Consider the following 27,155-nt stretch of genomic DNA (forward strand, 5'->3'; position numbering starts at 1 on the left):
TCCATTATTGCGTGCGCTTTATTAACATTCTTACAGATCGAGAAACTCGAGAGAGAGATGGAAAGAAGGAGTGTGAAAGAAGAGAGATTTAACCTCTCCCTCCTCAACATTTCTTGTATCCACAGAGGAGTGGGAGGCTACCTTCCAAACAGTTCTTTGCACCCTGCCCAACCAGGCATTGCGAGAGGGGAGGGATCAGCATGAAAAGGGACGCCAGGTACAAGATGGGAGATCAACGCTTTATTTAAACAGAAAATGTCTGATTCATCACCGGATTGCAATTAAACCAATATCCATCAGCTTTTGTATTTTCTGGGCAATAACTGGATTCTTTAAGTGTCTGTAAAATAAAGAAAATATAACTCAATTCATATATATGAAATATAACTTCTTTAGTGATACAAGGAGGTTCAAAACACTCAAAACACATTTGCCTTATATTAATAAAGATATATTTTTATATTTTCTTATTTCTATACCATAACTACCCATTTATGGGAAAGACAATACAATGCCCTGAGCACATGTGTTAAAAGAGGATAGATCCAAATTAATAGGGACAGGATGTAGGGAAACCCATAGGTAATGAACGGTTAAAGGGACACTGTAGGCACCCAGACCACTTCTGCTCATTGGAGTGGTCTGGGTGCCAACTCCCACTACTCCTAACCCTGTAAGTGTAATTATTGCAGTTTTCTATAAACTGCAATAATTACCTTGCAGGGTTAACTCCACCTCTAGTGGCTGTCTACTAGACAGCCACTAGAGGTCTCTTCCTGGTCCATAGCACAGGAAACCTGTGCTAGAGCGTCGCTGGACGTCCTCACGCTGTGTGAGGACCTCCAGCGTCGCTCAAATCCCCATAGGAAAGCATTGAAATTCGTTTTCAATGCTTTCCTATGGGGGGATCTAATGCGCAGAATTGCCGCGCATGCGCATTAGGTCTCCTCGGCCGGTGGGCGGGATTAGTCTCGCCCACCGGCCGACGGAGCCAGTAGGAGGAGCGGCAGGGGAGGAGCAGGCAGCGACGTGGGACATGTCGCTGCCTCAGGTTTTCACCCCTTCAGTAACTGGGGATTGGTGGGTGGGAGGGAGAGGGACCCTCCAGTTCCAGGAAAACTGATAGTTTTCCTGGCACTGGAGTTTCCCTTTAAGAAAGGAGAGTTGATATGCAGGAGTAGAGTTCGGAACTGTTCGTGACCTACAACTAAGGATAGATATATGACCTAACTCGAAGAGAGATTGAATGTTAAAGAGGGTGATGTTTTACGATATTAAATCGAAAACAAAACCAAGGTAAATGAAGATTATACGATAAGATCCCAGGATAAACTGACTCTACTCATTTAAGGACATTTTTAGCTTTAACTATACCCCAATGCCTAAAGGTATAGATTACATTCACATTTGGTGTTCTGGGAGAGTGGGGGATACGTAGCCTCCAGCTGGGAGTAGAGATCGGTGAATGTGGTGTTTAATTTTGAAATATGTAAATATTTAGACCCTGTGTCATCTGAACAAATGTAATTAGAGACCTGCATGTCTCCCTGACAACCCTGATACTTTGGAGTTATGGTGTACTTCTCTTATTTACCCATTTATTTTTCTTGTATCTTTCTTGAAAAATCAATTAAAAAAAAAATATTGAAATACTTAATAAAGATGTTCTTTATTAAAAAAGTACAGGAGTAGTGTAAATAACTAAAAGACTAAAATTACAGAACACAATGCAATTGCCCAAGCATTCCGATTGATAATTAATACAATTACCCAACTGGCATCTTTTTCCCAAATGCCTAACAATAAATAAAGAATGATAAAATGCAAAACAAAAAACACAATTAAACCGATAATAGCTCCCAACAGATTCCTCTCCTGCAACGGTTGTTAAAAATAACAAAAAACATTAAGAAAATTCCATTTAACTTGCCTAAATATATATATATATATATATATATATATATATATATATATATATATATATATATATATATAAAATTATACTAGGCCATCTTCTCATATCCGCTAATTCCATCATCTCTCGTCATTGGAAATCCCCCCCTGTACCAACTGTGAGTGAGGTCTTATCTCTCATTTTTGAAAATAAAAGGTTTGAATTGGCTTTTCGTGATGCATCTACTTTCACATCAATATTGTAGCATGAATGGTCAATGTGGGAATATTTTGTATTTTTGGTCCCCTTCCTCCTCTCAGCTCCATGCCCCCGCCACCACAGCCCCCATAACATCCCCACTACAACTTCTCTCCCCTAAATGCAACCCATATCACCCACACCACAACTCTTTCCCAAATTGTAGCAATAAACAGCCCCTATCAACTCACTACATTTCCTAACCCCCCAATTACAGCTCATACTCCCCACTAAAGCCCCTAAGCCCCCTATTACAGTCCTGTGCTCTTACTCAGCCCCTGTCTACTGGCTTTAAAAGTGTAATGTGTGTGTGTGTGTCTCAGTATGCCTGTAAGTGTGTGTGTGTCTCAAATCATCAAGTGTGCGCTCACGTCTTTTTAGGTGACCCCCCCCTTTCAATCACATGCGAATTGCGCGCGCACACACACACACACACGCCTGTAACAGTGTGTCTGTCTGTCAAATCATCAAGTGTGTGTGCTTGTCAGAGAGTGTGTTTAGGTGACTGCACCCCCTTTCAATCACATGGGAAAGGTGTTTTTACTCTCCTCTTGATGCAATGGGTCACTTGACTGGATTTGCCCCCCAGACCAAAGGCTGCCAGCCCTCCCCTGCCACCTATTGTAAAGCGCTGCAGAATTTGTTGGCTCTATATAAAAAAAAAATATATATATATATATATATATCTCTTATCCATAGATGCAAACTGAGCATGAACATTTCTGGGAGATCCTTTATAAGTCTGTTGTAATGTGTCACCTTATTTGTATTTTACTCAATAAACATAAAATGCAGACATGTATCTGACCTGCTATAGGGCAGGATGTCTATACAATCTGTGGATCACTGATTTTATAGGAGACATGCATGTGAATATCCTGTTGGTTACATAATTAAACAAACCGAGTGGAAATAGAAGATTGCTGTAGAATTATAAACCATCTGAATAAATATATGAAGAATGTAAAGACTGTTAGCAGAACACAGTTTCACAAACAATATTATTATAGATATAGATACTCACTCGCTAAGGGCCTGTGGGTCTTTTTGCATCTGCTCTAGTATAAGTCTCATGGCTGGATCATTCATTATCTGCTGCACTTCAGGGTCTGACATGGCTCTGCGCTTCACATCCTCCGGACTGTCATTTCGATGATACTGTGACATCACACACCTCTGGTAACCCTCTGTTGCCTCCTGCAGACACAAATCACAAATTACGCTGTATACTTATGATAGCCAAGCATACAGAATATTTCTTACTAGAATCCAAGCCGGTGAAGAAAATTAACCTAAGACACAAAACAGTTATTGTGCCATTTTAAAGATCTTCTAAAGCAGTAGTTCTTAACTTTTTGACTGGAATCCAAATTACACACATGGCATTAGCTTGGTAACCAATTCTTCTATTGAAACATACTATATACCAAATAGCATCTGCGAAGAATCTAATTAGAGCAGAGATCATTATAATTAATTACATGGCAGGCTGATGCCATCTTTCTTTCTATTAACAGGCGCACACACACACACACACACACACACACATATTGAAGTCTCCAGAACACTCCTCTTTGGACAGTCAGCACCACAACTTGGCCTACTAGAGTACCTTCAAAGAATCTCCTGGAAATCGAGGTGGCAGGTTTCTCCTGGACTCTTAACTCATGCTCCACTGAGACCCGGCCGAAGGGATGCAATAGTTTAATATTACAATATAGCATTGTATTCAGAGTGCTTATCAACCTCTCACACTTGCTTCTACAAATGATTTACAGAATTTTTCTTAGAGTCTATTGGACCTAGCCTTTTATTTGTTTCTTAAGCACTTCTCCTCTGGTCATTTTATGCAACTCGTTCAGCAGATTTGCTGCAAAAGGGTATTACTGAGGATTTATTCCTTTGAGCCAACCCTAGGGGTGTAAAATGTATAATCAGACAGAGCTTTACCCAATACTCTTGTGGGACACTTGCAGAGGAGTAGGCATCCACGCCTGGGAAGCTACACACTCTCTGATCCTCAATAGTGCCAGTACTGCCTTCTGAGCTGGGTTCAAATAGGGACAATCTCCTTGTGAAGAGTGTGGGACATAGACTTCTGATTTTCACCTAACGTTTATGATTTTCAGTGCATTTATTACATTAATAAAGGACCACTCCGAGCACCGTAATGTTGTCATTGGAAAGAAGTTCCACCTTTCTAAAGAAGCACCTTTTTAATAATTACTACAAGAAAGAGTAGTGCTGTACCTTGCAGTTGGATTCCAGATCCAAGGCTTTTTGGTAGGCATCCATGGCCTTGGTGAAATCTTTCATGGCCTCCAGTGCTGCTGCCTTTCGTGTATAACCTTTAACTGCAAGGCAAAATAAACCAGATATGTATGAAAAGTTTGTCAAAATAATGATACATCACTTAAAAGGATTCTATAGGCACCAAAACAACTTTAGCATAATGAAGCAGTTTTGGTGTACAGATCATGCCCCAGATGTCAATTCTCTGCCATTTAGGCATTAAATCACTTTGTTTATACAGCCCTAGTCTCACCTCTCTGCCTGTACCTTACAGTCTTCCTAAACACTTCCTGTAACGTGAGATCTAATGTTTAAAAATGTACATTTTTACTGCACAGTCTGTTTAATTTAGAATTGCTTATCTTTGGCTATGTTAATCGCCTGCTAGGCACTGCAGGAGCCTCCTGTGTTTGACTAAAGTTTAATTTACAGAGCAGGAGAGCTGTGGCTAGGGATGAATGTACAGAAACAAGATTGTATTTATAAACCTGTTGTACAAGCCTGCAGAAAGAAACTTAATTGAAACAATTTTCCTTAATGCTGTATGTAATTCTATTAGTACAATTATTGCAACTAGAAGGAAACCAGAAAAAAAAAGGAAAAAGCATAAATGAAAGACTCAAGGTGGGTACAATAATTTGTCCAGATTTTGGGCGTACCTCACATAGATATGATTTACGTCTGGAGTCAAATATACACAGTGCTGCCATGATAAAAAGCCTTTTGGTATAGCAAAGGTTTGGGACAATGATAGCCCCAACATTTCTATGGGAACCATCCACTGCTACACTGGAGTCCATCAAAATGCAGTAGAGGAGGCCAATCAGAGAGGTAAGATCCAGAGTGATTCGGGTTCTCTACTGTTGCAAAACACAGACATTACATTTAAATATCCTACCAATGGTTCCCAGACTTCTGTGGCACCATCTTATGGATTCTTTTCCTAAACTCCAGACCCCCCTAAAGCACCTCCGCTCGCTAAAGTGCTTTATGAGTGAAGTCTGCTCTTTTTGTAAAATGGGGGGGGGAGGGGGAGGGGAGAGAGAGGCAGCAATTGCCCAGAGCTTTCAGCAAGAGGACAATTTCTATGTGTTGTCAACATGCAGTGCACACTGAAAACAGACCTAATTATTTGCACAGTTGACCATTTGCATCCCTGAACAGAGCTTTGGGCTGCCTAAGTCTTGTGCGCTAGGGGTGCAACTTGTCCCCAGCACACAAGTGCAAACATTTCTTACCACAGTGACCACTTCATATCATTGAAATAATAATGCTTTAATAAGGGACAAAGCTATCCTTCGTTCTTAACAAGCTTCTTTGTGGGAAATTCTTGAAGCTTTTAAATGCATAGCCAGATTTTAGAAAACAAACAAGCTTACAATGAAAAAACAAAAACAAAACACACAACCATGACCATGCACTTTACAAACACATTTGTTTTCCTTTAACACTTACTGAATGCGGGTTCCAATCGAATGCATTCTTCACAGTCCTAGAGAAGATCAATTAAAGGGACATACATTACTAGACCATTATAATTTTTTTTTTTTAAACCAGTGAACACTAAGCATACAAACAAACCAAACTAAATTAAGAAACATTTTCAAAGTGTGTAGTAAGCATGTATAAAAGGTAGTCCAAAAATGTAGTAGTTGGAGATGTGACTCAGCTATTGGACTTTATTAAGCCGGTAGGGCGTGCAAATATATGTTGCCTTACACTACAGGTAAAGATAGAAATCCAATTACTGAAATTAAAGTGTCACTGTCTGGGGTGTTTTATAATTTGCAAAGTCCGTGGACAGTGGCTGCGCCATTGGTTGACTGATGGCTCATCTAACATGAAAATCATTGAGATAGAAAGATAAAATATATATCTCCTCATGAGACCCAGTCCATTAACTTTTGCCCTCTGTACTGGGCATTTTGTTCACATGCATCTCCTTTTATTCTTTTGAGCTACTCTATCACTGCTGTTTTGTAAAGAGGACATCCTGGGCTTTCCAGTGATATGTCATTTGATAGGCTGTTATGCTGGAAACTTACTATTCCTTTTCATAAAAAATGGATGGCATATTGGATCTGCCACAAGACCAGTCGCGTCTGGCTTTGTGTTGTTTTGGAACCACTCACCTTAAGTGCCAGTTGGAACTCCAGCAACTTGGTGTAACACGCAGCTCTGTTGCTGTACAGTTTGGCATCTTTGGGGTTCCTCTTTATAGCCTCTGAGTAATGTTTCATAGCTTGAGGGTAATCACCTAACGGGAGAGACGGGTTTAAGTATACTCACACTAAATACAAAGAAACTAGAGTGTATTGTAATAAAACAAATCTTTGGACTCCCATTAAGCAGAGCATATAATGTTCTTCCAGAAATCACTCACTACCCAATGGAGGCTCATCCATAGGGGCACTAGTCCAGTTTTCATGTGAGGGGAAAACAAAATACTTGTAGTAGTTTATAAAACACTAATATTCTTTTTCTAGCGGGGAAGGTGGTAAGCCACAAGGCTTTTATATGCACGCAAATAGAGGGGGCAGGGCACTCATATGCTGCAAGGGTAGAGGCCACAAATCCAAAATACATAAGATTTGCACATCTGACGGTAATAAACTCCCTTTCCCATTGCCATATCCAAAGAGTTACAATCTGATTACTCAGCACTTAAGGTGTTGTCCCAAATACTGAATTTGCAATCAGATCAGCCACTGCTCAGTCGTAATGATTTATTTGTCTAAATACATTTGAAAATTGTTATCAGATGAAGCAATGGAGGCTTCAGAGGCTCCTCTTCATGAAGAGCGACTTGTCGGAGCAATTAAAACCTCTAAAAACGAGTAGGTCCCCAGGTATCGACTGCTTCCCCTTAGGTAACTAAGAAGTTTAATTCTATCCTGATTCCAAAACTGCTCATATCACTATTCTGTCCAAGGAGGGGAAAGATCTAAAGTTATGCGCTAGTTATTGGCCAATCTCATGTTAAATGTGGATGTAAAACGTTTGTCCAGGTGTATGCATAATCGAATACCTCTGCTAATCCACGCTGATAGTAGGGTTTTGTCCCAGGAAGGGAAACCAGAGACAATACCTGTGACTTAGTATATGGTACACAATCACAACAGGACTTCTGATCGGATAGACTGGGGTTTTAGAAGACAATCTACAGAAGATGGGATTCGGGCAAAAGTTTTGACCATAAATAACATTACTGTATACAAATTAAAAAAGGTGGGAGCCAGGGTCAATGGCTCTATCGGGAGAAGTACAAATATGTAATGGGACAAGACAAGGATATCCATTCTCCCCATTGTTTGCTCTATTTTATATTAGCATAAGAAAGTGCTTGGGATGTACTAAAGTCAATATTCTTTAAAGTTCAGAACTTATTGTACACAGAATTTCTCTCCTTTTTATACATGTAACCAAACACACTAACACAAATGGAGTCTGACCTTTCTGGAAGTATTCGTTCCCCTTGCTCTTCTCTTCTAGTGCAATCTCAGGGTTAATATATGCAAGACGGTCTTGTTCCTTAAGAATCTTCTCAGCCTAGGACATGACAATGGTATAACTGGTTTTACAGATACAGTTTTTAACAGGCTTTGCTGAATTGATTAACCAACAACAGCTAAGGAGAGACGTAGAGATCTATATCCATTAATTATCACTGCATAGGACTATATTGAATTATTTGATATTGTGGTTACACCATCACTATATCATAGTGCGCTGTTCACTTTTCTTTGTTGTGTGTTTTTACATTTGTAAAATTTATATGATTGATTTCACAGTGGCATAGCTGCCCTTTAGCACCAGTTGGTATTGCACCAACATTGTATTGCAATAGCAATTTATTGCAGCATTTTAAGCAGATCTGTCACTTTTCAGTATTTTATAAAAGACATATTCTTTATAAAATACTGATTAAGACTGCGTTGGAATGTCACTGAAATTCCAACGCAGTCCAAAGTTATCCTACAACAAAGTAGGGATTTATTTACTTTGTCTTATGGAAAAGCCTGACATTGACAAAAAGAGGAACTCCTCTGTCAACTTTTGTCTAATCCCAACAGTTGCCACAAATGACATATGTGGGACTCCGGCTTGGTCTATGGAGGATCCTGCGGTGTTGTGGGACCCTTCAGAGACCTCTGTGATGTACGCTTAAAGGGACACTCCAGGCACCCAGACCACTTCTGCCCATTGGAGTGGTCTGGGTGCCAACTCCCACTACTCAACCCTGCAAGTGTAATTATTGCAGTTTTTTTTATAAACTGCAATAATTACATTGCAGGGTTAACTCCACCTCTAGTGGCTGTCTACTAGACAGCCACTAGAGGGAACTTCCTGCTCTATAGCACAGATTATGTGCTAGAGCGTCGCTGGACGTCCTCACGCTGTGTGAGGACCTCCAGCGTCGCTCAAATCCCCATAGGAAAGCATTGAAATTCGTTTTCAATGCTTTCCTACGGGGAGACCTAATGCGCATGTGCATTAGGTCTCCTCGGCTGTTGGGCGGGATCAGTATCGCCAACCAGCCGACGGAGTAAGAAGGAGGAGCGGCGCGGAGGAGGAGACAGCGACGAGGGACATTGTCGCTGCCTCGGGTAAGTGACTGAAGGGGTTTTCACCCCTTCAGTAACTGGGGATTGGGGGGTGGGAGGGAGAGGGAACCTCCAGTGCCAGGAAAACTGATCGTTTTCCTGGCACTGGAGATTCCCTTTAATGATGCACGTGAGTACATTACAGACATGGCTCTTTAACCCCTTAAGGACACATGACATGCGTGACATGTCATGATTCTCTTTTATTCCAGAAGTTTGGTCCTTAAGGGGTTAAGCACCAGAAGCCAAAGAGACCTGCAGCATTAAGATTGTGGCAGCTGCAGGGACAACCTGAGGTAAGTAGAAGTCTTCTCCCCTGCCAACGGACTCACCAGATCTGCCTATTTCTGGGGACTTTGTGAAATTATAATTTTTATATAGTGCCAACAAATTACGCAGCTTATGCAAAGACCTTTGAAATTAACAGGTCTGCTTTACCCCTTAAGGACACATGACATGTGTGACATGTCAAGATTCCCTTTTATTCCAGAAGTTTGGCCCTTAAGGGGGAAATGTCACTTCCCTTGAGCTTTAACTTAAAGGGGACACTAAAGTCACTAGAACAACTACAGCTTAATGTAGTTGTTCTGGAGAGTATAATCATTCCCTTCAGTCATTTTCATGTAAACACTGCCTTGTCAGACAAAAGGCCGTATTCACATTGCACCCTAGGGATAGCTCCTGTGGCCACTCCTCAGATGGCCACTGGAGGTGCTTCCTGGGGCAGTGCTGCACAGTAGACAGCACTGCCGTTCAGCATCTCCATGCTCTGCATGGAGATGCTGAATTTTCCTCAGAGATGCACTGATTCAATGCATCTCTAAGAGGAGGTGCAGATTGACCACACAGCATTTGGCTTCACCCCATCTCTTTGTTTTCCCTATGGAAAAGCTTTGGATTGGCTAAAAATTGTAGATTCTGATGACGTCACCAAGAAGGCAGATCGGGGCCAGAAAGCATGTTTTGACCGCCCTCCTAAGGTAGTGCAAGTTACCGAAATAGTGGTTTTAACACTATGGGATCAGGAATACAGGTCTGTGTTCCTGACCCTACAGTGTTTCTTTAAATGTGTGAGATGGAAAAACAAAAATAAACAAATCCACACTAAAACGGGGTGCCTTCATATTACCTGTCAACTATGGTTATATGCTCTGGTCTTTCCACTGGGCAGTCTGCATAGAGAGAAGAAAAATGAAACCAGGTTTCTATTTTTTTTCCTCCTCATTTGCCACGTTTGCCCCTTTTTGTGCCTGGACTAAACTGAATTATAATGTCATCTGCAACAATTTAATATAAATTTAAAAGAATAATGGAGTATCACATGAAAAAAAAGTATAAGGTGATATGCAGAGTTTCACTCAATGGTGTAATTTCTAGAGAAGACGAATTCTGCCTCCTGATGTGTACCAATAATGACGAATTTCATTCATGGTAATTCTGCACCCAAGCAAATGTCATACATTTTATGTTGTCATTATACACATCACCTTACAAAGCCAATAAAATATTTTCCAATTCAACAGCCTCTCTGGAACTCCTTTATGGTATGTACCTTTCTAGTGCATTTTTCTCAAATGGCAGTGAACTGATGGGTGGAGCACATTAGCTGACACTCTCCACCTAGCACCCAGTCCAAGGTTTTTTTTTTGGTTTTTTTTTTAATTAAAGCAGAGGTTGAAGGAGGAGACCCGGGAACCTGGAGGGCAGGCGCTGTTTGGAACACTCTGGGGTTAAACCGTTCATGTATACTTTAATTCTTCAAGGCAATACTGCACTCAGAACCTCTAGGCACCATAACAACTTAAACAAGATAAAAATGTTATGTTTCCCAGCATTCTTTTAAATATACAAGGTTTTTGGACCACCTTTAAAAAAAACAAAAAAAACACATTTCTTGTCTACCCTTACAAGGGCTATTTCCCAAATTCTCTGTCATTTGTCATCTGTCATTTATCATATGGTTCTCCTTTGATGCCAGTCTCTACAGTGATTTTCTATATCCTTCAGGATCAAACATGAACTCTTGTCAACAAATAAATAGCTTTGCTGACCACTCTTAAAACCCATTAGTAAATTAATTTGAACATTTTTCCTCTGAACAAACACCCCCCCACCTTTTTTTTTTTTTTTATTACAACTATAAACATCTCAATCCCATGAACAGACTGTTCCTCACTCTGTGGAATTTACACAGGTTAGTCTTTCAAGCTCTTTCTCCATTTAAAAAATAAAAAGAAAAAAAGAAAAACATAACAGACAGCCACTGAATACATAGGAAATTAACTAGCACGTTATTACATAACCTGGAGACTGCCCATGTTTCAGGATCTTACTAACCATGACCAACCTTAGACAACAACAACATTTATGTAAAGTTATCGATCTCTTCTGTCAACTGATCAGGCCATCATGCTCCAAGCATGCCCTTTACATGCAGTGTAAAATAATCAGCATATGCATATATAGTTAAGACAGCTTAAATTAAGGGAAACGTGTTAAAACACTATATGATCAGGAACACAAACGTGTATCCCTGACCCCATCGTGTTAAAAACACCATTTAGCCCCCCTAAATATAGTAACATCTTACCTTTATTCCAGTCTGCTGGTGCATGCTCTGTCCCTGATCTGCCTCCTTGGCTGACATCATCAGAAGATAGCAATGGGATAGCGGAGATTGTCAAGGAGGCAGATTATGGGCAGAGCCAGTACAAACCAAACACAGCCCTTGCCAATCAGGATCTCCTCATAGAGATGCATTGAATCAATGCATCTCTAGGAGGAAAGTTCAGTGTCTCCATGCAGAGTGTGGATGCACTGCCTCAGAAAGCACCTCTAGTAGCCAAATGAGGGGTGGCCAGTGGAGGTCTCCCTAGGTTGTAACGTAAACACTGAATTGTCTCTGAAAAGGAATGATTAAACTCACCAGAACAAATACAATAAGTTTAGTTAATCTGGTGACTAATGTTCCTTTAATGTCTTGGCATATCACTGGCCATCCACTGACAGAAATAAAACATACTACAGGTCTCACGGAAGGGTGCAGGGACTAGTTTAGCCCCTGAAGGTAAGATTTTGCATGGACACTTTACCTCAACATTTTCAATGAGCTCAATTACAAGTTATTAATTTACCATACAATAAAATATTAAGTCTGTCATCCAGTCCATATCTACCTGCTGGCATTTCTTAAGGACATCTGGTGTCCTGTGTTCAGCCAATGATTTGTTGAAGAATTGAATCGCTTCCTTATACTTCTCCTCCTTGAAGTAAGAATTTCCTATACGAGCATAAGCTCTGCAAGAAAGAAATTAAACATTGGATTTAAAAAAAAAAAAAAAAAAAATAATAATAATAAAGATTAACAGGACTGTACCTTGCATGTTAAAAGTCTATAAACTGATAATTCACATCCTAGTGAAGTATGCTAAAAACGGATGCTACTGTCAGATTTCATTTTGAAGACGACGGTTTAGCACTTAGTACTACCAGTAAAACCATCTAAAATATAGATTTAAGATAGAGATACCAAAATATTTTCGAACTACAAGTTTTATGATGTGTTGCCATTTGAATGGCTGGCAAAGCAAAGGGATGTGGTTTATGGTCCTTAGAGGAAAAATAAACTTAAAGAACAGTCTAATTAAGTTTACTTGAAGGCCTACTTGCAGCACTAGAAAGTAATACATATAGAATATACAGACACATTTAAAGATAAAATTAAGAGCTACTGTAAGGACCAAACTAACTTTGGAGTCAATGACAGCAACATTCCAGCAGTCTAATCTGTTTTCTCCTAATTATACTCTAGGGTGCGACAAATCGCAGGCGTCAGGTAAACCTGGCGACCAGGATATTTGTTCTGGCGCCTGGGATTTGTGAACCTGTTCAGCCCCCGAGGTGACTGGCTGAAAAGGCAGGCAGGCGGCTGACAGAGCGGCCGGCTTATGTATTGCTGAGGAAGGGAGAGATGAAGGCGGACAGCCAGCTCATGGAGAGCTGAGGGAGGCGTGAGGCTGTAATCTCCCTGCTCTGCTCCCTCAGGCACCTTGTAGTTGTGCCAGGAGCCAAGTAAGGACGTCACTCAGGCCCACGGTTCACCAAACAGAGGGAGCAGACAGCAGTCCCACTAAGCATATCCACTCCAGCTCTTCCAAAAGGTAGGGAGGCTGGGTGGATTTAATCAAAATATACACAAGCCCCTCCCTGGAGTCCCTGTGTCTGGGAGATAATAGAGTCAAAACTGAATAACTCAATAATGTCTCAGTTACAGGAAAATGCATTCAGGGACAAGATATAGACTTCAGAACAACCACATTAAGCTGTAGTGGTTCTGGTGTCTATAGTGTCCCTTTAAGAATTGTATTTTTGGCATTTATTTCTCTGGCTCCTAATTTTTATAGCTGGCTCCTTGATTCCAATCAAATTTGTTGAGCCCTGTTATACACATTGTAATGCAATAAATCAACCAATGATGCAATATTCAAATTAAAAGGGACACTATAAGCACAAAAACAACTTTAGCTTAAACAGTTTTGGTGTATAGATTATGCCCCTGCAGTTTCACTCCTCAATTCTCTGCCATTTAGGAGTTAAATAATTTTGTTTATGGAGCCTTAGTCACATCTCCCTGCATGTGACTCACATAGCCTTCCTAAACAGACAGTAAAGAGTCATATAATGTTTACTCTTCCATTATTGCACAGCCTGTTTAATTTAGAATTTCCTATATCCTGTTTTGTTAATAAGCCTTACAGACCCTGCAGTGTGATTCAAGTTCAATTTACAGAGCAGGAGGTGAAAGCTTCTTAAAGGGATACTCCTGGCACCCAGACCACTTCTGCCCATTGGAGTGGTCTTGGTGCCAACTCTCACTACCCTTAACACTGCAAGTGTAATTATTGCAGTTTTTTGTTTTTTTATAAACGGCAATAATTACCTTGCAGGGTTAACTTCCCCTCTAGTGAGTCCCTAGCACAGGAAACCTATGCTAGAGCGTCGCTGGACGTCCTCACGCTGTGTGAGGACCTCCAGCGTCGCTCAATTCCCCATAGGAAAGCATTGAAAAGCATTTTCAATACTTTCCTATGGGGAGCTCTAATGCACATGCGCGGCATTGCCGCGCATGCGCATTATGTCTCCCCCGCCGGTGCGCGGGATTAGTCTCGCCCACCGGCCAACGTAATACAGAGGAGGAGCAGCGGCGGAGGAAGAACAGCGACGTGGGACATCATCGCTGCCCCTTCAGCAACCGGGGATGGGGGTGGGAGCGAGAGGGGACCTGCAGGGCCAGGAAAACGGATTGTTTTCCTGGCACTGGATTTTCCCTTTAACCCCTTAAGGACACATGACATATGTGACATGTCATGATTCCCTTTTATTCCAGAAGTTTGGTCCTTAAGGGGTTAAGCAAGTTAATATCTGATTGAAAATGAAGCCATTTTTTCATGCAGGCTGTGTCTGTCACAACCCAGGACTGCATAAACAAACAAAAATAATTTAACTCCTAGATGGCAGAAAATTGAGCAATGAGACTGCAGGGGCATGGATCTATACACTGAAGCAGTTTAATTAAGTTAACATTGTTTTGGCGCTTATAGTCTCTTTTTAAGCGATGGGTAAACTGTTGTGCATACACTCACTTTGCTATTTGACGGTAATCCTCTCGATTTTCTCTTCCTACTTCAATGGCTGTTTCACACAATTCTCTGCACTTATCATAATTTCCCTGTTCAAAGTATACAGCTGGAAAATAAATAAATAAAGAAATCAGAATTGGTGACAAATTACAGTATACAAAGCATTCATGCTGCATATCCTGAAACAACTCTGGGTATGCAGACTATGGGACAGTAGATAACCAACATGGAGGGGAAAAAAATCCTAAACTCTACTTGAGTTGGAATAATACAAAGCTACAGTTTTGACCTTAATTGGTCAGGATACTGCAGCTCCTCATTAAGTGAGTAAAACCAGGGGTAGGCAACCTTCGGCCCTCCAGATGCTGTGGACTACATCCCCCATAATGCTGTCAAAGCATCGTGGGAGGTGTAGTCCAAATCATCTGGATTGCCAAAGGTTACCTATGCCTAGACTAAACCAACACGTTTCCATGGGTGCTTATGACAGACACACTTACCAGCCTGGTTGGTAATATAGGTCATGTTGATTGGATCCAATTCCTTGGCTTGTGCATAGTGCTTCAGTGCAGTTTCAAAGTCTTTCTTCTTGTAAGCTTCATTCCCTAGTTCCTTCTCTTTCACAGCCTGCAAGCAGAAGGCAGCATTATCTGAGGGGTTGGTACAACCAGAACATACCATATAACCAATTGCCAATAAAAGCCACCACTGCATCCCCCCCCCCCCCCCCCCCCCCATTTTTCCTTACAGCTGAAAAGCTGCTTCTACACACATGAATACATCTTCTAGGGACACATTACTTGAAATGTGGGATCTTTAAGAAGAATGCATTGCTTACAAGTCTACCATCTGATTCCAGTAATAAGCATGACATGACTGGTAGTTAAAATGGATCGGTCACATTCTGAGGTCCTTGCATATTTTCCAAAACCCCCAAAACTGACATATCTAATGTGGATCCGATGGCCGCAGAGTGCAGGAGACGTGGGTTTCACTTAAAGGAGCACTATAGGGTCAGCAACACAAACATGTATTTCTGACCCTATAGTGTTAAAACCACCATCTATCCCCCCCTGGCCCTCTCTTGCCTCCCTAAATATAGTAAAATCTTACTTGTATTCGAGCCTGAAGCTGCTGGCTCTGTCTGTCTCAGACCTGCAAGCAGTCTGCTGACATCATCAGAAGTATTCTGAGCCAATCACAATGCTTCCTCATAGAATTGGCTGAGACGGTGAAGGAGACAAATCAGGGGCAGTGCCTACACAAGTCAAACACAACCCTGGCCAATCAGCATCTCCTCATAGAGATGCATTGTATCAATACATCTCTATGAGGAAATTTCAGGGTCTGCATGCAGAGGGTGGAGACACTGATATGTCACGATGCACATTAGGCAGGACTGTCCCAGGAAGCACCTCTAGCAGCCATCTAAGGAGTGGCCAGTGAAGTTATCACTAAGCTGTAATGTAAACAGTGCATTTTCTCTGAAAAGATAGTGTTAACTACAAAAAACCTGAAAGGAATGATTCTACTCACCAGAACAAATGCAATAAGCTGTAGTTGTTCTGGTGACTATAGTGTCCCTTTAACTCAGGCTGTCACTTGCGGTCGCCGCCATCTGCATGTTATTTCACAACACTGAAGTCTATGGAGGATCCTCCACAGACAGAGCCTGAATGCCACAACTGTCAATTGTGAAGGCTGCTAGGATTGGACAAAAGTTAATGGCAGAGCTCCACCTTTTGTCAACCTCAGGCTTTTTTCCCCCTACTTTGTCTTATGATCCCTCTGGATTGCATTAGAATTACATGTGAAAATTTAACAGTCTTGATTATTATTTCATAAAGAAAATATATTTATGAAAATATTGAAAGTGGCAGATCTGCTTTAAGTGGACAAAGGCACTATTAATGTACGGTTACAGGTTCAAAACGCAGATTCTGTGACTCAATGGGTTTAAAAAGGATTACTCACCTGCTTCTTGTTTTCAGGTAGATCTTCCTCCATTGGCTCAGGTTTTGTTTCTTTTTTAGGTTGGGGAGGAGGGGGTGCAGGAGTCTCCTCCTCTTCCTCATCAACACTTCCAAGGTCTACCCCCAAAAGCACACTTAATGTTGTCATCACTCTAGGATCTTGTAGCTTTCTAGAGAATGGAAAGTAAGACACATCAAACTATACACAGAATTTGCATACATAAATGTTTACAGAGATTCTGACGAGGAGCTGTTAACTTATTTCTAAATCTTATTTTCCACCTGCATAAATCACAAGGGCTTTCATGCATAGGCCAACATCTGATGCAAATGTCAAGTCTTGAAAAATGTCCTGCATGCAGGACATCTCAGGAGACTGGCATCTATTCAGAAAACTGCAGCAAAAGTAAAATAGGAATGGCTACCAATAAAAGTAATGGTTGCTCTCTAAAGGAGTAGTCCAAGTACTATAAATGATGCTCTTGCAGTGGTTTTGGTTCCAGCAGGCTGTGGTTTCTGTCCCCAAGTTCTGGGCCAAGCCGTTTAAATGGTACCCTGAGCTCGCTAGCAGCATAAATCCTACAGATCAACATGTGGTTTTAATTGTGCTTAGGCTACCGCAGTTGCAAAGATTTATTCCTTGATGCCATTTAGTTTTGATTAGCCCACAATTTTACTCACGTGCCAAGGTCGCTTGGCTTGTTCCTCAACTGTTCTATCAGATCTTTATAACTTGGGTCACTGAGCAGAGGACGAGTACGGGGGTCAGACTCCAGTTTTTGGAACAGGTTAGGCGAATTAAAAGGATTCATGAATTTTCTCTCTGAGAAAAGCAAGGTAAATAAGAAGAAGAAGGAGAGAATAAAGATCAGGCACACAAAATAAAAGAAAAGCAGTAAATAAAATGAGGACTATTTTTTGTATTGCAGGCTAGGTAAGTATACCTGCAAGCCGGGCTTCCATGTTCTGCAGTCCCTCTTTCAGCTGAGGATTTGTGGGTTCATGCTGCAATCCCTCTTGATAAGTTTTCTTGGCTTCTTCAAAGCGATTTAGAAATTCCAGTGCTGCAGCTTTGCGTGAATAGCCCTGCAGGAAGACCGTAAATTAATTCATAAAGCAAAAAGCCAGTTGATGAGGCTAGTTTGCCAGGGGAATCCTTTTTTTAAATACTGTTCAAAAAGTCATGATAACAAGAAAAAAACAAAAAAAAAAAACAAAAAAAAAAAAAAAACACCCCCAACGCAGAGTCCTTTAACCATAATCACAATATGCTGTAGTCCTATAGACTGTAAGCTCGTTTGAGCAGGGTCCTCTTCAACCCATGGTTCCAGTAAGTTTTCTTGTAATTGTCCAATTTATAGTTAAATCCCCCCTCTTAGAATATTGTAAAGTGCTACGGAATCTGTTGGCGCTATATAAATAATAATAATAATAATAATAATAATAATAATAATAATAATAATAATAATAATAATAAATAGTGGTGCTTAAAATAGGATACCGAGGTTGACAACTTTTAGATCTGTTCTTCTGGATCACTATATTCAGTTATATTTAAAGGATCCAAAAATGCATTCACAGATATGGGGCTAGTGTGTCTGATCTCACCTTTCCCCAGTCAGGTTTGAGCTCCACTGTTTTACAGCCATCCTCCAATGCTTTGGCATATTCTCTCTTTTTGGCATAGGCTGCAGACCGGTTGCTAAATAAGACATGGTTCTTGGGGTCTAATTTGATGGCTTCAGAGTAACATCTCACTGCCTCATCCAGATTGCCTTCTGAGAGAGCTTTGTTGCCTTTTTCCTTTAACTCGTTTGCCTGGGGTTAAAGACAAAAAAATAAAATAAATATGAAAATATACAAACAATAGAGGACAAGTGTACAAATAATCTTGTATTATGTCTGAAAAGCATGACAAAATAACATTACCACAAGAGGTTCATACAATCTTTGCATAAACCCCTATCTTTTCAAAGCCCCCTGGTGTGTCACTTAACCCCTTTCTCTCCAGAGAGCTGCACAATTACCACCCCCACACTGACTCACTCTGATTAGCGTAGGATGGAGGGAGAAAAGGAGAAAAGCAGTACATTTTAACCAACAACTGTCCTCCTGGCACCGTGAAATATGTGTGTAAAATAAATTATAAACAAATAAATTAGAGAATGATCATTATTCTGCAGCATGACAAATGATCAAAACAAAGAATTTACAAGAATGAACAATATTTGCTGTTCAACACATTACACTACTCACTAGGTTCAATGGGTTAATCAGATTGAACAACCAGACATGCTGTAAAGGGTTTATTAACACAAACAAATAACATCCCAAGAAGGTTTAAACCCCGGCAGAGACCTGAATTGCATGCATTTCGCATTAACACAGATGGGAGGGAAAAAAAGCACTCTGCACGACTTAAATTTACATGGAATTCAACTGGGCAGACATGTTCTAAGATCCAGGTGACATCAGACATCACTCAACTCTGAATGCAGTGAGCTAAAATCTGAAAGGCATAATTGAGACAAAAGCAGCAGATATGGAAATATTCTCCAATCTGCGTTATAGCCACAGTTTAGTTATTTTTTTTGAATTTGACAATTTTTATTCTTTTTGTCAGTTCAAGGCATAAACCATAATTCCTTGGGATGCAGGAAATAAGGAGGTGGGTAAAGTTTGCAGTTTTCACATCGTTAGTACATTGCGAGTTTGATGGGATACAGAAGAAAAGAAGGGGGTGGGGGGGATGGGAGTTGCATTGGATCAACATTGTAATATCAACATTGTATATGCGCATTGCGTCTTGGATAGTCATATTAGGTCAGTGGGTAGCGTCATGTAGTAAAGGTGATGTTGGTTTTATGTGGTAAGACGTTGACATCACTTGGTTCCCGAGATGAGGCTTGTTCGGGGTGTAGATGCGTGTGTGTGATGGTCAGTGGGAGTGACTATAATAGGTCTGGGGAGAAGGAGGGGAAGTAAGGCGGGGGAAACAGTTAATCTCAGTGGGAAGGCAGATGACATGGTTTGAGTTCTAGGTATGATTACTCCTGGTTCAGTGGAGGTATGCATGGTTATTGTGGCCTCTAGCCGGGAGGTCGTAGGTACTTTTCTATAGTGGTCACTTAACTGACATGTTGGGTAGGCTTGTGTTCATCCCAGATTTCCCATGCTACGGACCAGTATAAGGTTTTGTGCTGTGTGCCCCTTGCCACAGTTTCGTAGGTTTTGTTTGTGTCCACTACATTAACACACTGGGTGATAGTGGAGGGGGGGGGGGGGGGGGAGTTTGTTTCCACTTCCTGCTAATGACGGTTAGTGCAGCTATAATAATATGGTAAGCTAGGTATCTTTGGTATTTTTTCGGTGTGTGTGGCAGCGAGAGTAGCAGAAAGGTTTCAGGTCGGTGTGGTAGTTGCACGTTGGTGCATTTGATCGTTAGGTCTGCTACAATAATGTCGGAGCTCCGGGCATTGCCACCATATGTGCATAATGGTGCCTCTGTCTTTGGGACACCTCCAGCAAATGTCAGATGCGTTAGGGAAGCTATGTTTGAGGCGTGTCGGGACCAAATACCATCTGTACAATATTTTTCGGGCGAGTTCCAAGTGGGTTGTGCAGAGGGTCAGTTTTTTATGTGTCTCGAAGACAAGTCGCCATTGAGCATCTGAGAGTCGATTTCCAACGTCTTTTTCCCATGCCGCTATATAGGAAGGAGGGTGTTTTTGAGGTCGGACATTCTCCGAAGCATAAATTGTGGATATGAGTTTGGTAGCTGGTTCGGGTGATATACATAGTCGTTCTATGGTTTGCCAGTGTGTATTCGGTGGTGGTTACTGGTTTCGGGTACGTGTCGAACCAGGATTTCAGTTGCATGTAGGAAAACCTGGCAGTTGTCGGTAGAGAGAATTCCAGTTCTAGGTCTTGAAATTGTTTCAGGTGGGGGCCATGCAATAGTTGTGACACTGTTATAACGCCATGTCTATGCCAGAGTGTGTGGTTGAAATCTGGTATGAGATGTTTCAGTGATTTCAAGTGGAGGGCAGGAGAGATTTGGTCAGCGTTGCCCATCCATTGTTTGTAGTTGTGCCATACTGAAAGAGTGAGCTTAGTTGTGGGCAGTAATTCAGTGCGCCTTGGTGTTTGAGTTTTCGGCATCCAGGCCAAGGCCGATATGTGCATGTCGTTTGCGTGATCTTTCTCTATCGTGGCCCAAGCTTTCGCTTCTCGTTGGTGTGATGTCGCTATTATAGGCGCTATGTGTACTGCTCTGTAATACCCCATGATATTCGGCATTCCCATTCCGCCCTGTGCGAGTGCGCTGTGCATAGTAGTTTTCGCTACGCGTGGTTTCTTGTCCTCCCATACATAGTTGTTTAGTAAGCTTTGCAGGTTGCGTATGTAGTTGTGCAGGAGCCGAATTGGGAGTGTACGAAAGAGGTACAATATCTTCGGTAAGGCTATCATCTTCAATGAGGCTATGCAGCCTGCCCACGAGAAAATTTTTCCTTTCCACCCTTGTATGAGTGTTCGAATTTCATTGAGTAGTTTGAGGTAATTTGATTTGAATAGTGTAGAAAGTGTGGGTGTGAAGTGGACCCCTAGGAATTTAATGTGGTCCTGTCTCCAATCATAAGGGAAATTGGTTTTGAGTCGGTCCGCCTCTTGTGTAGGGATGTTTATTCCTAGGGCGAGGGTTTTTGCTAGGTTTAGTTAATAATAAGAGCAATGGCTGTACTGGGTGAGGAGTTCTGGAAGTTCGGGAGGGATATATGAGGTTGTTCTAAAGGTCAATAGGACGTTGTCTGCGAATAAGGATAATTTGTACTCACGTCCTTTGATTTGAATTCCATGTATATTCGGGTCGTCCCTAATCATTTGTGTCATGGGTTCTAGTGCTAGTATATAAAGTAGGGGTGAGAGCGGGCAGCCCTGCCTGGAGCCGTTGGAAATGGAGAACGGTTTGGAGATGAATCCCCCATTAATTACCCGGGCTGTAGGGGGCCGAGTAAAGTGCTGTGATGAGTGAGAGGAATGAAGGAGGGAAATTAAATTTACGGAGGACTGCAAGGAGAAAAGGCCAGTGGAGCCTGTCAAAAGCTTTTTCCGCGTCTAGGGAGAGCAGTACGCTGGGGACCTTCCCCCCCTGCAGTCCATATAGAATGTCGAGGATTTTGCGAGTGCCGTCTGCTCCCTGTCTACCTCCCACAAATCCCACCTGGTCCTCATTAATCAATGTCGGAATGACTGGCGCTAGTCTGTTTGAGAGGATTTTAGCTATAAGTTTTACGTCAGTATTTAGGAGGGATATAGGGCGTAGGTTTTGACATCTGTCCGGGGGTATCCCAGGCTTGGGGAGTGTGGCAACATGAGCCATGAGCATTTCTTGTGGCATTGTGCCTGTGTTAAGAATGTGGGTATATAATTTTTGAAGATAAGGGCTTAGTATTGGTGCAAATTGTTTATAGTATGCGTTCGTTAGACCATCAGGGCCGGGCGACTTCCCTGTCGGGAGTGTCTTCTTGATGGTGTCTAGGATTTCTTGTGTGGTTATTGGATCTTGTATGGTTTGGATATGGGCCTCTGATAAGGTGGGTAGTGTTTTTTGGAGAAATGTGTCTATTTCGCAAGTCGTGGGCTGGTGAACAGCGGGGTCATTTTTTAAATTGTAGAGAGTATGGTAGTAGTCAGCCATCTCATCATTGATTTCTTTTCACCCCTGATTTTGTGACTAGATATGGGATTTTAGAGTTTGCTTGTTTTTGTTTTAGGAGTGTTGCCAGGTGTTTTCCGGCCTTGTTTCCTTGGGTATATATTTTCATCTTTAGTCTTGTTAGCATATAGGCAGTTTTGTGAAGGGCCAAGGTGTTGAGTTGGTTAGTGAGGTCTGCAATGTTTTTGGCTTGCTCGTCAGACGGGTTTAGGAGATGGGCGTTTGTTGTGTCCCGGAGTTGCCTCAAGAGGTCTTTATAACCCTTCTCCCTCTTCCTTTTCAAGTAACACGCTCGGCTTATCAGCGGTCCCCTCATGACCGTTTTGTGAGCTTGCCAGAGGGATGCTGTGGAAACCTCAGGTGTGTCATTCAGTTCAAAGTACTCATGTAGGTGGTCGGTGAGTTGTTTCACAAAGGTGGTATCAGTTAAGAGGGTGTCGTTTAGGCGTCATGGGGGTTTGCCTCTATGCTGGTATCGGTCTAGTAAGGTCATCATAACGGGTGCATGGTCCGACCACACTATGTTATCTATGGAGCAGTCTGTAATGCGTTGGAGGAGGAGCCCAGATGAAAGGATGTGGTCAATTCTGGAATAGGTCTTGTGGACTTGTGAAAGGAATGTGTATTCTCTATCTTTTGGATGGAGTGTCCTCCAAACATCGTATAGGCCATGGTTTTGTAGTAGTGTCGTAAAGGCTTTGTTGTTGCGTGTGAGCGTGATGTGTCTGTTTGACGTTGCTTGAACTGTGGAGTCAATGCGTGAGTCCATGGTGTGGTTGAGGTCTCCACATATCAGGACTTGGGCGTTCGTGTTGGCTGGCAGTTTGTTGAGAACCTTATGCAGGAAGTTGTGTTGGTTATTATTAGGGCCATATAGGCCAACTAGCAGGAGGAGTTTCCCTTTAAACTGACAGGGCCACTGCACCCAGACCACTTCATTGAGATGAAGTGGGTCAGGGTGACAACACTGGTCCTTTAAAAGGCCTTTTGTCTCTAACACTTTAAGGACATTCTAGGCATCATAGTCACAACAGCTTGCTGCCGTGGTTATCACTGGCGGATCCAGGATCTTATCTCGGGAGGGGCACTCATAGATTATTTAAAGAAACAATCTAGGCACATAACCAGTGGTTATGGTGCCAGGGGTGCCGTGGCACCCTCCCAGAGTAAATAGTCAAACTGTTTAAGAATAGTTTGACAATTTACCTGGGGTCTGCCAGGATAGGGGATGTAGTAGGGGATAGGGCCTCTAGTAGTGTGTGTATGGGAGGCACTGAGTGTGTGAGGGATGCAGGGTGGGTATGGGCGGCAGTGTGTTAGGGGTGCAGAGTGTGTGTGTGTGTGTGTGTACGGGAAGCAGTGCATGTATGGGGGTGCAGTGGGAGCACTGGGTGTAGGAGGGGCAGTGTGTGCATGGGAATGCAGTGTGTATATGGAGAGAAAGCTTTTGATCAGAATCTGCTGACTATTGTAAAAGTTCTGCATAAGTTTGGTAGACATTGGCCAGACTTGAAAGACTAACAGCGCTGGGCCAAATATTATAATATCATTATCAACAACAACTAGTATTTACATAGCGCCTTTCTCCCAGTGGGACTCAAAGCGCTTTTCAATGCACGCTCTCAGAATTTAAATTCTCAAATCCGCAGCTGAATAGTAATAGAGGTTATTATTACCCAATTGATGCTGATCATTTTATCGACCTCGGAAGGATATAGGGCCGAATTAACCCTGCATTTTTGAACAGGCTTTGTAATTAGGGAATTTACCAACTGAGCTACCTCCAATTTTCCTGGTCTATAATTGACATTTAGTGCTTACGGTGCCCCTTTCATAACTGAAGACAAAGAAGTCTCAACAACAGAGAATATTTCTAACACTGGTCCAGAAGGAGGTAAAGATCAGAATACCAGTATGGAAGGTAATCCGTTGCAGTACTATAAAGTTTGGGTATTGCTAAACATAGAAAGATGCCCCATCTCTATATAGTATCTGTAAAAAGACAGTCAAAAGAGAGTCCCTCAATTTAAAGCATGGCAAAGCACCAGGGGAGTTGTAGTTCTATAACAGCAGAGGAATACCTGTTGGCTATCTCTGATCTATAAGAAGCAGTAAGTCACTGGCTTCAAGTAGGTTAAAGTACCAACAGGAACCCCTGCTTTTGGGAGAGCAAATAATGGCACATCATGGGACAATATAAAACATTCTTGCCAGGTAACAAGTGAGCTTACAGCTAGATTAATAAAATTGTCTTGTTTTACCACAAACTCTTATGAGAAATAACTTGTTTTAGGAGACATAAAAAAAATACAAAAGGATAAAAAAATAATTAAAAAAAAAGCAAACAAACATAAAAAGCTAGATATTACCCATAGTATATGTGTCAGGGTGCTGAATAAAGTGAGAAGGGCAGGATGTGAGCTGTGGGATCAATCCTTGGCTGTCAGGGCTGGCTGAGCACCATAGGTGCTGCATGTAAACATACAGGGAGCCCAGGCCAACCATCACCACTGTGAACAGGGTGGGCAACCATCACCACTGAAAGTAGAGGGGCAACCATCACCACTGTAAATAGAGGGGCAACCATCACCACTGTAAATAGAGGGGCAACCATCACCACTGTAAATAGAGGGGCAACCATCACCACTGTAAATAGAGGGGCAACCATCACCACTGTAAATAGAGGGGCAACCATCACCACTGTAAATAGAGGGGCAACCATCACCACTGTAAATAGAGGGGCAACCATCACCACTGTAAATAGAGGGGCAACCATCACCACTGTAAATAGAGGGTCAACCATCACCACTGTAAATAGAGGGGCAACCATCACCACTGTAAATAGAGGGGCAACCATCACCACTGTAAATAGAGGGGCAACCATCACCACTGTAAATAGAGGGGCAACCATCACCACTGTAAATAGAGGGGCAACCATCACCACTGTAAATAGAGGGGCAACCATCACCACTGTAAATAGAGGGGCAACCATCACCGCTGTAAATAGAGGGGCAACCATCACCGCTGTAAATAGAGGGGCAACCATCACCGCTGTAAGAAGAGTGGGCAACCATCACCACTGTAAATAGAGGGGCAACCATCACCGCTGTAAATAGAGGGGCAACCATCACCGCTGTAAGAAGAGTGGGCAACCATCACCGCTGTAAGAAGAGTGGGCAACCATCACCGCTGTAAGAAGAGTGGGCAACCATCACCGCTGTAAGTAGAGGGGCAACCATCACCACTGTAAATAGAGGGGCAACCATCACCACTGTAAATAGAGGGGCAACCATCACCACTGTAAATAGAGTGGGCAACCATCACCGCTGTAAGAAGAGTGGGCAACCATCACCGCTGTAAATAGAGGGGCAACCATCACCACTGTAAATAGAGGGGCAACCATCACCACTGTAAATAGAGGGGCAACCATCACCACTGTAAATAGAGGGGCAACCATCACCACTGTAAATAGAGGGGCAACCATCACCACTGTAAATAGAGTGGGCAACCATCACCGCTGTAAGAAGAGTGGGCAACCATCACCGCTGTAAATAGAGGGGCAACCATCACCACTGTGAAAATGGTGGTCAACAACCATCACCACTGTGAACAGGGGGTCACTGTATAAGGGATGACAGAGCAGCTTCTACCCCAGTGACCCCAATAACTGCCCCCAGGTAAGACACCCCCATTAAAGCAGCACAGCCAGCTAGTTACCTAGCTAGCCAGGTGTCAGTTGCCCCCTGAGTGGATTACTCCCCACTGACAGCCCCTATTCGTCGGACCCTGGCCGCTTACCGTCTCCATAGCTGCTCTCCGTCTCCGGCCTCTCCACGCGTCTTCTCGAACCTACTAGAAGATGACAGTTCAAAGGCAGCCTCCTAACTGCTCTCCTATTGGTTGGATTCTACAATGTCACTCGCTGATTGGTCCGAGCCGCTGTCTGTCAGGCACGCATCCCGCTTCGAGGACAGCACCGGGCGTCGCCAGGCTCACTGTTAATCCCGCCCACAACAGCCGTTGTAATAGGATTGGACGGCGAGGCCGTGCTGTTTGGGGTGGAATTGGCTGAAGGATTTCTGGAAGCTTCCACTACCCGGATTGGTCAGTGGCCTCGGCGAGCGTTCTGATTGGTGCGAATAGCCTGTCACTCAGAGTGATCCTCCCACTCAGAGCGATCCTCCTCTATGTTCATTGAGAAAAAGGAAGGAGGAAGCGCGACGCAACGTGTGTGCTCTCACCTTGCTGCCTGTCCTGTCTCCGCTTAATGAGTGGGGCTGGAAGGTGCCAGAACATGTCCACTAACTGCCCAGTCAGGCAGACACCTGGTGGCCATGGTCCCTCTGTTCCTTCATCTGGGCACCAGATACACCTCTTCATGAGGCACAGTGCTGACAGCCATTAGTATCTCTCTCACATCCCAGTTACAAGATCCGCTCATATTGTCTGGGTTGTTATCTGGTCACATTGTCTCGGGTTGGTGTCCGGTCACATTGTCTCGGGTTGGTGTCCGGTCACATTGTCTCTGGTTGGTGTCCAGTCACAGTTTCCATGGTTGGTGTCCGGTCACGTTGTCCCGGATTGGTGTTCGGTCACAGTGTCTTGGGTTGGTGTCCGGTCACAGTTTCCATGGTTGGTGTCCGGTCACAGTTTCCATGGTTGGTGTCCGGTCACAGTTTCCATGGTTGGTGTCCGGTCACAGTTTCCATGGTTGGTGTCCGGTCACAGTTTCCATGGTTGGTGTCCGGTCACAGTTTCCATGGTTTGTGTCCGGTCACA

The 27,155-nt window shown here is 42.6% G+C and overlaps 1 protein-coding gene across 1 annotated transcript; it reads right to left on the bottom strand.

Annotated features, from left to right (window-relative positions):
* On the bottom strand, window positions 1-26,283 carry STIP1 (stress induced phosphoprotein 1). Its single transcript, XM_063437707.1, has 14 exons — window positions 26,175-26,283; window positions 18,269-18,478; window positions 17,605-17,746; window positions 17,342-17,483; window positions 16,662-16,830; window positions 15,188-15,314; window positions 14,691-14,793; window positions 12,225-12,345; window positions 7,897-7,993; window positions 6,577-6,701; window positions 5,900-5,936; window positions 4,403-4,506; window positions 3,177-3,349; window positions 1-340 (listed from the first exon to the last, which is right to left on the bottom strand). Exons 1-14 carry the CDS (start codon window positions 26,181-26,183, stop codon window positions 268-270), a joined length of 1,632 nt encoding a protein of 543 aa, XP_063293777.1. The 5' UTR covers window positions 26,184-26,283; the 3' UTR covers window positions 1-267.
* Window positions 26,284-27,155: the final 872 nt, after the last annotated feature.

Source organism: Pelobates fuscus, chromosome 12, assembly GCF_036172605.1.
Source record: "Pelobates fuscus isolate aPelFus1 chromosome 12, aPelFus1.pri, whole genome shotgun sequence".
In the NCBI taxonomy this organism is placed as follows: domain Eukaryota; kingdom Metazoa; phylum Chordata; class Amphibia; order Anura; family Pelobatidae; genus Pelobates; species Pelobates fuscus.